A 12,903-nucleotide genomic window follows, 5' to 3' on the forward strand; every position below is an offset into this window, starting at 1 on the left:
AGGAATGCTTAGAGCGTGATAGCAGCTGAAGTTTCAGTCCCTGAGTGGTGTTAGCTCTGGTCTCCTGACTGCTGGGCTGTGTGTCCTGGTCCAAGAGGGACCCTGTAGTTGCTCCAGCTGCAGTGATTTGATTCTGAGGGACACCAGCTCTTAGGACTTCTTCCATAGCCCAAAGGCGCTGCAGGCAGTACAAGGCCTGTAGGCTTCAGACTGGCCGCCCACTATGAAAACAAAAGCATGTTTTACATCACATTGCTTACCTGGCATGTTTGTAGTCTAAAGGGCAGCAACCAGATCATCTAGAAACATTTTTTGAAAGTTGTTTGGTCTATGCCCTGTCACATCCATCCTTCTCATAAAGCAGTTTAATGTCCTTCAATACTTAATTTATTCTGAACTGCATTTTAAACAGCATCTCATCTGTTGGACCTGCTTGCGTTAGTGAAGACTTGTGCTCTTCTGTGTATCCAAGAGAACAGCAAATTAGGGACGTCACCTTTTCCATGCTAATCAATTAGTCGTGTAAGATATTACTGCTTTCCAAAGAAGTGCTGGAGTAGCAGCCGTGTTACTTGCTATGAAAGGTTTGTGTGTCAGCAGATTCTGTGTCTATGTTATGTTTTCTGCAGAGCCAGCAGCAAATCCTAATAAAACTTAATTTGAGAAAACATCGCCAGTGAGATGATAGGTTGAGATTAACTGCACTAAAAAGAGGCAATTCCATGCTAAGTTTTTTAACTTCTCTGAAGAGTCGCTATTATAAGCATACCAATTTAGGGACTTCTTTCTGCTTCTGTGAAAATCAATATGAAAACTTGCACAGAATTAATCTAAAGAAGAAAAAGCGGGCAGCCAGCTACCACTCATCCAAAGCCTGGACAGCTAAACGGTGCATAGGCCACATGAGCACTGGACTCAGTGGAAAATTTTACTGGTGCAAAAATATTTAACTGAATTGGATGTTTACTGGGGAATCTGTGTGGTTATCCTGCAGATCTTTTGCCTTAGTACTTAGGAAAAGGGACTCACAAGTAATTTACTTTTTTTCCTGTTACAGTTAGACATAACTTGAAGGATAACATGTATGGAAGGGGCAAGGTCAGCTGCTTTCCAGAATGGCATGAATGATCTGTTCCTCTGTCGTGTGATGGAACCATAGGTAATTGGTTTTGCTGTACCATACACTGAAATTAGGGTTTCCATGTCAAACCTGTCTCTGTGAAGAGAAAGAGTATGCACACAAGGGCTAGTGCAGACATGCACCTGGTGTCACCCTTCTCTGTCTGAAAAGGAGTTTGGGGCAGGTGCATGAAACATCAGGCTGATAAATAAAAGGATCTAAGTCTATCTAAGTCTGATTGTGGGCTCTGCACTGATTTTTTTTTTCCTAGCCTAAATGTTCTGCCTTAGTTTGCTATCTATAGAACAATATTTTTTTGCCTGTCTTTAGCTCAAACTGAACTATGTAGGTATATATGCATATAGGCACAATGTCTTTGTTGCTGAAACATTCTGACTTTCCAGTAATACAAGTTCTAACAAGTTCATTTAAACTCAAAATTTAGCCCCCTGGTGAATTCTAATGATAATTTCTAAAAAAAATTTAATAAATAATCAGTTGAGTTAAGTCGTGTTGTAATTCCTTCTCAAAGATATTTTTTATGAACAAGTGTATATAAGTAGATTTAAAATTGAAAAAAACCCCTTGTTGCTAACCACATCACTGTTGCTACAACTTTTTACCCAAAACATATAAAATGCTTAACTTAGACTGCCTACATTAGAAGCATATGCTGTGTTTAAGGCATTTTTCTGTTTTTGTACATAATTTTCAGGACAAGTTAATGCCATCCACTTATGTCAGTGCTTCAGCTGTCAAATAGTCTTGAGATTTTTCTAGTGCACTTGATGCACAATCCTCGGGCTCTCAGAGGCATCCCTGTAACAGTAAAATGTGGTGAACACAGTGGACCTCTACACCTGGAGAAGGTTTTCTCTGTAGCTCCTGCTTGTTTCAGAAGAGGCTCCAGAACCCGACATGGTTCTCACAGTGAGAAGGGTCCCGAAGAGGTGTTGGATGTGTCAGTAACTCATAACACTTCTGGGAAGGACAATGAAGTGATGGTCTGTCTCAAACCGTCCTGCCTGCCACAGCCTTTGCCACGAGCACCACTGACAGCTGCCTGGTCCATCCTCCCTCCTGTCGGTGCAGCTTTCCTGGCTGCTTTCCACATGTGCGGCCTATCAAGTGTGGAAGGAAAGAAGATTCAACCAAAAAAAAAAAAAAGAGCCAAGGCCAGACCTAGAGCCCCAGCTTCTCCACTCATAGCGTTAAAGACTCTCAGCTTTCACTTCTTTAACAAAGAAAAGTTTCTTCCCTTGGGAGCCCCCAGAGACCCTGGAAACATGGTCAGGTCAGCCTACGAAGCAATCCATGTCTCTGAGTCTGCAGGAAGCCTGAAAAACAGTTCCGGTGCAGAAAATAGCTCCGTCCTCCAGTGGGGTGCTTGCTTTTGTCCTGTCCCCTACATGTGACCACGGCTGGAAAAGAACAGTAGGGGGTATTTGCAGCTATTAAATTCATATTACCACTGATAGGATTGAGACCTGTGGGGGTACAAGGGGGGATATCATACTGTTTGGGGCCCCTGTTAGTCTTAATCCAGACTGTAGTCCACGGCTGCCTGAAAAAATATCCCTTTCTGCTTTTAGGGTACCATTTATTTCTGGGTTCCCTGCCCCTGTGGTGTCAAGGATTCTGGTTCAAGTAGTCCAAAGACCCCCAGAAGTGCTGCACCCTGCAGTCAAAAGCAGTTTTTCTGTATTGTAAAGTGGGTCTGGGAAGGACCTGTGAGCCCATGCACTCCTTGCCTCTGTTACGGGTTTTCTCAGAGCATGCCTGCAAGGTTTTTTTTTTTTTTTTTGCTATAAAGACTTTAGGATTAGTCAAAAAGGCCAAGAAAAACAGAAGATGCTTCTGTGAGGTGTTTTGAGCTGGACACTACTTTAAATGCAAAACGCTTCTTCTAAGATATAACCGTGGATTGTTTCCTGTTCTGAATCTTTTCTGTGATGATTCAGCTATTGGCAAAAATAACCCCAAGAGTATGATTTTGAAGCATGAGAATACTCTGTAATCCCATCTTCACATGGTTGTTATTTCAGGCATTACCTGTTTGTGGGCAGAAATATTTTCCCCTTAAAAAAAAAGAAAAAAACTTGCAAGAGGAGAAGGATATCAGTCTGTTTTTCTTGGCTTTCTGTATTTAATCTGGTGATTTATCTCTGTAAATTCCGACACTACATTATTGGTTGCTATCACTTTATTTCTCAGGAAGAAACTCTGTAAGGGGAAGTTGCCACAGACTCATTAGAGCACTCGGTGATTAACCTCAGCACTGACATTTGCTGTCCTTATAGCATAAGGTGAAGGAATAAAGGTTCCTCCCCTTATTCCACATCCCCTTTTGGCCTACTGAACATCAACCATTTACACCACTGCCTGCTGTGACTGTGCCTCATCTACCCCTGCCCCAAACACTGCTTCTTGGGCATCTGTAAGCTGCCATCCTGTGGTACTGCTCTTACTGGGTTTTTAGGTTAACTCAAAGGACTCTTTCCTGTTCTCCTTTCCAAGTAGGAGTTTGATGTTCCCACCTCTTCTCTCTTGAAAGTTTCGAAGACATGGAAACTTTCACGCCTCTTATGGTACGTTTCTCTACCCATCAATGGGCTGCAGCACCTGTGATGGTCTCCTTGCAGGATTAGAAATATGAACTCTGTACCCTTGAAAAAAAGGAATTTCCCTTCTTTCCAGGGAGAAAGTCCATAGCAGTCTTGGTCTGGGCCTTGCAGCACCTGGCTGGTGCTGTTATAATGGACTTTGAAAGTTTCAATGCTGTTAAATTTGAGTTGTTATTTTAGGTCATTTCAGAAGGTTTAATGGCTCCCTGTGACCGCACAGCTGGACTGATGATAACTGAAGCACAGACTTTGCAGGTGAGGGAATACAAACCACAATGTTAATAAAATGGTACTATTTTAAAGGCTTCTTTCCCTAAGTGTCAGATTGTGACTCAAGAAGAGCCAGTGGAAAAGCAAAACTGGGGTCTCCAAGCACTCCAAAGCGAGGCAACACCTATATGATGGTTGAGTTCCTTCTGTCCTTGTGTCTATTCATTGCAACACAGCCTTCAGTTACGTCCCCTACAATATTTCATATGTGTCTGTGTATATATATCTCCTCCATTGGCTTCCAACTTCTGTGCAGCTTTGGCCTGCAATTCCTTTGCTGTGTTTGTTAAAAGAAAACGAAGCAACAAGGCAAGGTTTATAAAAAGTCTCATGTTAAAAGCAAACAAGACCTGGAATTGTTAAATCTATTACAGGGCTCTTCCATGAAGCCGTGCAAGTCACTCAAACCTACTGTCTCCCAGTGCCCGTTCTTCCTATTTTTTTCATAAGCTCATGGGAAATACACAGGTTGAGATCTGGAGAAATGCTTTGCTCTCACAACTCTGAAGTCACCAGGCAATGAACATGGAATCTTCTGCTAAAGTGGGACTCCTCTGCCGTAGGATCTTGGATGTCTCAAGTTGGACACTATGACTTACCAGATGACTTTGACCTTAATCTCACTGTGCCCCAATTTCCTGCCTGATCCCTGTACGACAAGGTATGATGTAGAAGACGTTCACTGATGCCTACAAAGCACCAGCAGATTAGTGATATGCATCAGGAAGAAATGAATGGTGCCATACTTGAGCAGAGGTTGGCTGGTGTCCCAGGAAGATGGTACAGGGCCATATCGAATGAGAAGTATAAAGGGGAAAGATGTAGCCATTTCCCATTCACTGAGCACCACCCTGAATGCATCCTAGGCACACGATACACAGAAAACCTTAATTCTTCCTAATTCCTGTGTGCTTGACGCAGCTATCCAACCCTCTCTGAATGCTGTTGCCTCATGTAAGTTCTGCATCCCTTTGCTATGAACTGCCAAAGGGACTAAGGGACAGGAGATCCACAACCTCCATGTCTAGTTGTCCAGACTTGCACAACTCAACAGAGAATGAAGAATTCTCATTGGTGCCAAACCAGATGCTAGCAAGTACTTTGTCTCTTTTTTTATCAATATTTTCATCAATATCATCTATTCATTTTCCATCAATTTTTATACCAAAAGCAACAAGTTCTGTTAATTTTTTATTGATTTGATGCCTGTCAAACCGCTTTTTCAAATTTCTAAGGGGGGGGGGGAGCAAAAGACAAAAAAATAGGAAAGAAATGGTAATTTATTCCCTCTCTCCACTTATTTTTTTCTCCTAAGTATTCTTTCTTGCCATCACTAGCTGTTGCTATGACCAGAGGTATTTCCTCCTTTCTGAAGGCTACTGCCCAAACAAGATGAAGAAACGCTGTCACATGTATAAGCTGATCTGATGGCATCCCTTCAGCAACCTTCAAACTCAGATTCTACCTGCATGGTAAAAGGGTCAGTGGGCTCACAGACACTTGCAGATTTCTGATGAGTCCCACACACGCTTCTTGGGTGGTGTTTTGGAGCCAGTAAAAGAGAATTGACCTTATAGTCCTCCCTGCAGAGAAGAAAGGGGCAGCATGAGCTCACCTTTGTCTCGCTCCAGTTTCTGACAACAGGTGTACTTTAACCATGGAGAAAGTTTTATTAAGGACCTCATGCCTCATAGGTACCAGACACGTCTTTTTTATCCCTCATAGATACCAGGCAAGTCTTTTTTGTCATATTGTTCTGTGCAGATTCTCTGGGTTTTAAGGAGTGAAGTCTACCTGCTTTTCCTGCTTGCTTCAAACATCTCCCTCTGTTATCTGTTTCCCACCTGAGCCCTTGTTTCAGCAACATGCCTGTAACTCATGAGACACAAATCCATTGGAAATCAAACATTGCTGGTTTTGGAATTCATAGACCAGTTTATACAAATCATGTTGTTTATAACCAAAGCTTGTGGTCATTTGGTTTTGATTTTTAGAATGGGAAAACTTCTGTGTGCACCTGGCTTAGAAAACAGCTCTGAGCCTTGCCAAGCCTATCCCATCACTCAGTTCTGTTCACAGTGGTTTTCGACCTGTGTGTGTGTGTCCTGGGTGCCAAGGTGGTCCCAGGGAACCTGACTCGCCCTATTACATACAAATACTGAAAGCAAAGGCAATGTTGTGAATCTGTTCAGCAGCTCAGATGTTTTAATGACTCAGGCCACTGGGGTGGATCAGTGCCAGACCCGTTTACGCTGGCCTATGCCTCCCTCCTCTTCTAGGAGCCCCCTGAATCCCAGGTGACAATTCTTCAATTCATAAATTCACAGAAGACACATGTAAAGTTCTGTGCTGCGGGTAAGAACCATTTCTGAAAATTTTAATAGTCCCTGAGGTAAAATAATCCTCTTCTGTAAGTTTCGATTCAGAGGGTCAGCTCTTCACCAGATGCAGACGGACTTCATAGCACGCACACGCTGTCTCCACTTGCTGTGGGAGTCAGTGCTTGCCCACCGCTCAGCGGACACGGGGTGTTGTGCCTTTCATAGAAATACCAGTAAAGAGGTAAATCACCCTGAGCAGGAGTTTCAAATCTCAGAAGAAAAGAAACGGTGAAGCAGCAGAGGAAAGGATCATGATTACCTTTTTACCCTGGTACAGCAATGTGTTCATTCCTTTTTAACCTTTATCCTTTTAGGGAAGGAAAGCTAGTTCTTTGCTTAAAGAAATAAAGTTTGAAAGCTGGGAAGAAAGAATGACTAGGAATCTGCTGATCTTCCATCAGGAATGTTGTTACATTTAGCTTAGATTTTTTTTTTTTTTTTTAAAGTTTTAACAACTAATTCCCTAAAACTCAAACTGTGTTGACTTACCTGTTCTGGGATAAAACAAAATAATGCATTTTGAACCACCGTGGATTTTCTGCCACATTTAAGAACAAACAGCTGGTTGAGACTAGGGTATTTTTGATCTGGAAGGAAACTGCTTAGCTGCCTTTTTCCTACTTACACTGACCTCGAACCCTCCTGACAGCTTTCTGCATGGTGGCTTGAAGTTGTTTCCAAGCACTATTTGAAGATCCCCAACCGAAGACAAGAGTCTTTGCAGCACCCAGTTTGCTTTCTTTATCAGACTCTTCTTTTCAAGGTTATCTTTAGCATCATCCAGCATTTCAGGGAAAAAAAAGAGGTGTCCTCTGGAGTTTTTTTGCTACCTTGATGTACAGGCAAGCATCCCACAACATGTCCTGCCCTTTCTACCCTATCAGACATCTGTGACATTTAAAGATATGTTTTTTGGAATTGTCCTGTTCCATAACCTATTGTTTAATTAGTGCCACTGGAAATACAGCGGCAAAACTTAATACTGGGATCTGAAGTTGAGGACATAAGCAGGGCATGCCTGGCACACCACAATGGAGAAGTTAAGTAGAAAGGGTAAACAAGAAGGGGTTTGATAGGTAAATCAAAAGATGGGGCAGTGAGGGCCGGGGGTAAGTAGGCAAATCTGGGTTACAAAACAAGGACAGAAAAGGAGTAGCATTCAAACTGGGTGGAACAGAAGGAATTGGGGAACAGAGGTCCTGGCAACACTGTCCAGACAGATCAGTCACACAGTATTTGCCTGTGCACACACATTTTTATACGGCTGTTGCTCACATGAAAGAAGCGAAGGTGTTGCTGTCCACCCGCCAGTTACTGGGAGCTGGATTTCCCTGCACTCAGCAGGCACATCTTTTAAACCACACGACTCTAAGGAAAGCCCTGAAGATTACTGGTGGGGAACCAGTAAGTAAGTGTTTGACAAATAGGGTCTGGTTCACCTCTCAAGCCAGTTTTCTATCAGCATTCACAAGCTGATGGCAATGGAGCTGCTCCTGATTTGCAGGGGTTAAATGAAAGCAGAACCGGGTCTTTCCCCCACAGCAGCTGCCTGGGTGCAAGAGCTGACAGCAGCTCTGGTAACAGCTCCTGGCGTGGCACAGATTTTAAACACGCGCTTAACTTTAAGCAGAGGAGTTCAGGTGACCTCAGTGTGACTTGCTGGACCAAGACCTAAGCACAGGAAGGAGGAGGTGCTGAAAACAGGCTGGAAAAAAGAAATACTTGATTTTACCACGGTGGAGTAATGTTGTCTGGGAGAAGCACTGCTGCTTGTGCCAACTACAGCTGGAGTGCACAGTGCACTGGGAGATGCTCTGCAGGGCATACTCCTGCCCCCAACAAACAGCCATTTGCCATCTCTTCTCTCCTTCTACGGCCCTCTCTAGTCTGTAGCAGCATGCGAAAGGAGCAGAGGCTCAAGCAATAGGTGGAGAAATTACTTCCAGGCTTCCACTGCCCACACCTTTAACAGGCACTGTCCGAGCGATGGCAAGGCCGGCTGGGGAAAGGCGGCTGGTGCCTCACCGCACTGGCTCAGCTGCTCCTGCGGGGCTCCGGGAGAGGAGCAACACGGTGGAGCTGGGGCCCTGAGCAAAACGCTAGAAAAGAGGGCTCCAGCCCCAAAGTGGGCTCCTGCTGCCCGCCCCCCCACGGCAGCCGCTCTCGCGGGGAAAGGGACGAATCCGCCAAAAAAACGGCCGAGGGCTTCATGCGAGGCTGGCATTTGACACGTTACCTCGCACTTCGCCGTGATCGTTTGTGGGCAAACTGCAGCCCCCCGCCCCCGCGAGCACGGAGCCCCCGCCGGCTGTGCTCCCCCAGCCCCCCAGCGGGAGCGCCGGCCGCCAAACCCCGCTGCAGGCGGCAATGCCGGCGGGGCGGCGTGCCCCGCGCAGGGGGCCAGGGCAAAACTTCGCAGGGGTCCCCGCTCGGGGCCAGCCAGGGGCCGCGGCTCGGCGGGCCACGGCGCGGGGCACGACCCCCGCGGGGCTGCACCCGCCCCCCCCGCGCCACCCCGCCCCCGCCCCCGCTCCCGCTCCCCGTCCCGGGGCCGCCCGGCTCCGCGGCGGGGCGGGCGCGCAGGCGCAGGGGGGCGGCGGGCGGGCGGCGGCGCTCGGCGGTGCCGTGCGCGGCGCGGCCCCAGTCCGCGCTGCAGCCGCCGCGGGGGCGCCACTACCATGAGCGGCCGCGGCCGCCCCTGCGCGACTCACGGGCACCGGGCGCACCAGCCGCCGCCGGCCCCCCCCCGCCGCCGCCGCCGCCGCCGCTGCCGCGCACCCCCGGCCCCCGAGCCCGGCGCTGCAGGATGCCGGGGGGCAAGAGAGGGCTGGTGGCACCGCAGAACACCTTCCTGGAGAACATCGTCCGGCGCTCGAGCGGTGAGAGACCCCCCCCGTCCGTCCCTCTGCCCGCCCGCCGGCCCCTCGGCGGCTCCCGGGGCGGGGGTGGCTCAGCGCCGGGGAACGGGGCTGCCGTGCCCCCCGGGCTCCGCGGGAGCTGCCCTACCCGGTCCTGGCCCTGGCCCCCTCACCTCTCACATCCTTACCGGTACTCCGCGTCTGTACCTTTTTTTTTTTTTTTTGAGCCACTACTCATCATTTACATGTCTAACATCTTCTCCGCTCGTCGGGTCATTTCCCCCCTCCCCCCTTCTTGTTCTTTAGTTCTCTAGCGATTGGGCTTGCAGCCGTTTTCATTCAGGATTTCCAAGTCTTTGCAATTCTGTGACACTTTAAAGTCCGTGGCAAAGGTACTGGGAAGGAGGATGAGGGAGTGATTGTGATTCGGACGATGGGAATCCTGTGGCAGAGCAAATATGTAGAGAACTTGCTGCAGCTGTTTGCCTACATCTCCTCTGTTTGGTGAATATTTACAGGACTGGTTCAGGACTGCATGGCCATCAAATTATTCCTTGCTGCTAGAGTTGCTGTTAGCCTTTCATCCAGCGCAGAGCCCTGTGCTGCAGGCAGCTCTGTTAAAGTTACGGTGTGGTTGCAGACCACTGGCTCTGTAGGTGTGTTAATGTAGATGTTGCTTTAGGCAAGTCTTGTGCTAGTCACATTCCTTTTTTGCCCAGTCTTTGCACTGGCACATAACTACTGAAACATCCAAGTGTTCGCCTAAATGAAGTCTAGTCCAGTAAGAGACCTCGGCTTTGGATTTGCTGAAGGATATCTCCTTGGCCAGCCCAAGTTCAGGGCGACCTGGCCGTACCAGGGCACTGCTGTGCCAGCGTGCATCTGGGGACCGAAATGGGAAAGGTGGGCAGAGCAGACGGCTGAAAGAAATTGCCACATGTGCAACATCGAGATGCTAATGTGGCATGGGATCGCACCGAAAAGCGTTCCCCTCCACCTTTCTTTCTGGCTTCACCTCACGTTCACACTAACATGGTCTGGTGTGCTGGCTTGAAGTTGATTTTGATGGCAGGTAGTGGATTAGCGTTTCATTGACTTCCACAGGCGCAGGAGTGGGATGAGGACTTCGGAATTTGTTTTAAAATACTGTGTATTAAAATGTCAGCCTTGTGTTAAGCCGTCAACCACTTTTGGGGGGGCTTCCTCCCTCTCGCGTTGCCTGTGTCAGTTTTGTGGTTGGCAGCTGACTCTCTGTCCACCCCTGTAGCTGCACAATCACTAGGAGCTAGTTTCCCGCAATAGTGTATTTATTTACCAGATTAAATGTAAGCTTAATTAATAAGGGTTTATATAGCACTTTCCCTCTGACAATTTCAAAGCACTGGGTGGAATTTAATTACACTTCACAGCTCCTTGTGGAAGAGGACACACAGAGGCATTCCCAACCTGTTCTTCAAATTATGGTATAAATGGGAGCTTGGGGCATCGCAGTTTTTTTCCCAAGGTCATGCAGCAAGCTGGTGGCAGAGCTGGGAACGTGGTTTGGGATTGCCATGCTTTTGTATTGTGCTCTAATTAAATCACATGTCCTCCCTGGTGAAAGCTCAGTAAAACTTTTGAGATGTCAAAAACTGGAAAACCTCATAAAGCTTTTGAACGTTACTTTAAAAGCATATATCCCCCTCCAGTTTTTAACCTGGTCTGATTGTGGAGCATAAATCATGCTGGTTATTCGTTCTGCTTTTTCTCTGCCACTGATGATGCCTAAGCATGATGCTACAGAGCCAAATCTGCCCTTTTGGATCATAAAGCCAAAAGTGGATTGGGAATTTGTTTTTGACTTGTGTAGGTGGTCAGTGTTGTGCCCTGAAACATGATATAGTTCTTATTTTTGTCATCCAGGTCATAACAGTATTTGTCCTTTAGACAAATAGTAATTTTCATTGGATTCATCACTGTTTAATCCAAAATTAATGGTATCCAGTAGGCCAAATCCAGTTCAAGTATCTCCTGACAGTGCTCAGTAGAAGGCAAGGATTTGGTCTGCTGGCAGTGTGCAGGGTTTTGATTTCATATGTGGATTCCCCAGTTTCCAAGATTTTTTGCTGACAAGTTGAGGTACAGGATCAGGGAAAGTCTGATGATTATTTTTTAAAATACATCTTCAGCATGCTCGAAAAAAGCCCTTCTATCATCTTTTTGGGTTAAAGAACATTTTTTTAGAGATTTCTCACATTTATGCAATCCCATTGCGCTTCTTGACCATAAATCTCCTCTTAACCAGGAGAAGGTTTGTAGATAGAGGTAATATCTTCTATTGGGCAACAGGTGTGGCTGGACAAATCAGACAGGTATTTCAGCAGATGATAGGCTCTTCTTCAGGTGGAATGGAAGCAATGGTTTCAAAATGAAATGCAGGTGGAGACAAATTACTCCGAGTTGCCAGAGATGGGTCTGAATAACAAAATTTATAGACAAAACCACAATAATTTTAAAATGCGGAAAGTCAGAACTGGCATAGTGGGAACACTATGAGCAGACTAAGTGTGGTGGCCAGCCTGGTGTTAAAAATATATTCAATTTTCAGCATTATTTAAGCATTTTCTGTTTTAGGAATAGTGTGACCCTTTCCTTTTCACCCCAGCTTTGGCTACAAATCAGATTAAAATTGTGGGAGAAGTGCTCGTGGTCAGTCAGTCCTGAGCAAAGCATCAAAGAGCTGAGCAGAAAGGAACAAAGTGACTGTGGCTCTTCTGCCCTCCGTATGGAGGGGTGGGATTTCTGGGATGCCCTGCCACACATTCCTCTCCTAGCCAATGCGTTTGGGAAGGATGGAATGACTGCTAAAGTAGTGGTGGTGGTGGGTCTCACAGTGTCCCTTTGCCCAGGGAACCTCTCTTTTGAGGCGACTTTACACCTTGGAGCTTGTGAAGTGTTCTAGAGCAGCAGCATACTTGGCTTTTTGGACAGCAGCAGGTTCCAGGTGCTTCCCAAAGCGTTTGGTGGTGGACAGTAGCCTCTAAGTTGCTTTGCGGGTTCTTTGCCCACATCACAGCTGAGCTCCACCCGAGGAGAGACAAAGTCTGCGGGGAGAAGCGGGTTCTGTTGTTAGATAACTGCTGCAGTTGGTAAAAAGGGACGAGCCCTTAGGACGCGCAGACCTATCCTCAGGGTAATCCGAGTACGCTCTTTGCAATCTTTTTTTTTCCTCTTAAAGCACAGTGAAAATACATGGAGTAAAGGTTTTATCTGAGGCTCACAAAAGATTGATACAGTCTTGCCACAGCCTTGACTGTGCCCTGGATCTTAAGAACACCAGGTGTTTTGCTGAGCTGAAAGAAGTAGTGTTTTGTGAGAGCTCTGGGTTAAATCACATGAAGGTGGCTGCCTTTTACTGCCGTTAGTAGTTTGGACTTTTAATAAGGGCCTTCCTTAGGGCAATGTTCTCTCTTAAGATGTTCTCAGTGGTTTGTGCCCGTTATTACTAATGTTATTGGTTGCTTCTTCAGTATGTTCAGAGCTCTTGCTGACACTGACCTCGGCTCAGTGCTGCGGAGGTGCAGAGCGAACAGAAGCGGGCAGGGCTGGGCTTTGCGGACCTGGCCCACGGGCAGGGCGATCCGGCAAGTCGAGCCACATGCACGGGGCAG

At 46.8% G+C, this 12,903-nt stretch overlaps 1 protein-coding gene across 1 annotated transcript in view; it reads left to right on the plus strand.

Moving 5' to 3' along the window:
• The first annotated feature begins 9,102 nt into the window (after positions 1 to 9,102).
• The window catches only part of KCNH5 (potassium voltage-gated channel subfamily H member 5), a 160,162-nt gene continuing 156,361 nt past the window's right edge, over positions 9,103 to 12,903 (plus strand). The window contains exon 1 of the mRNA XM_037396078.1: positions 9,103 to 9,274. Coding sequence (XP_037251975.1) covers positions 9,202 to 9,274 — 73 coding nt within the window. The 5' untranslated portion in view covers positions 9,103 to 9,201. The remainder of the gene's footprint in view (positions 9,275 to 12,903) is intronic.

Source organism: Falco rusticolus, chromosome 7 (genome assembly GCF_015220075.1).
Source record: "Falco rusticolus isolate bFalRus1 chromosome 7, bFalRus1.pri, whole genome shotgun sequence".
NCBI classification, from domain to species: domain Eukaryota; kingdom Metazoa; phylum Chordata; class Aves; order Falconiformes; family Falconidae; genus Falco; species Falco rusticolus.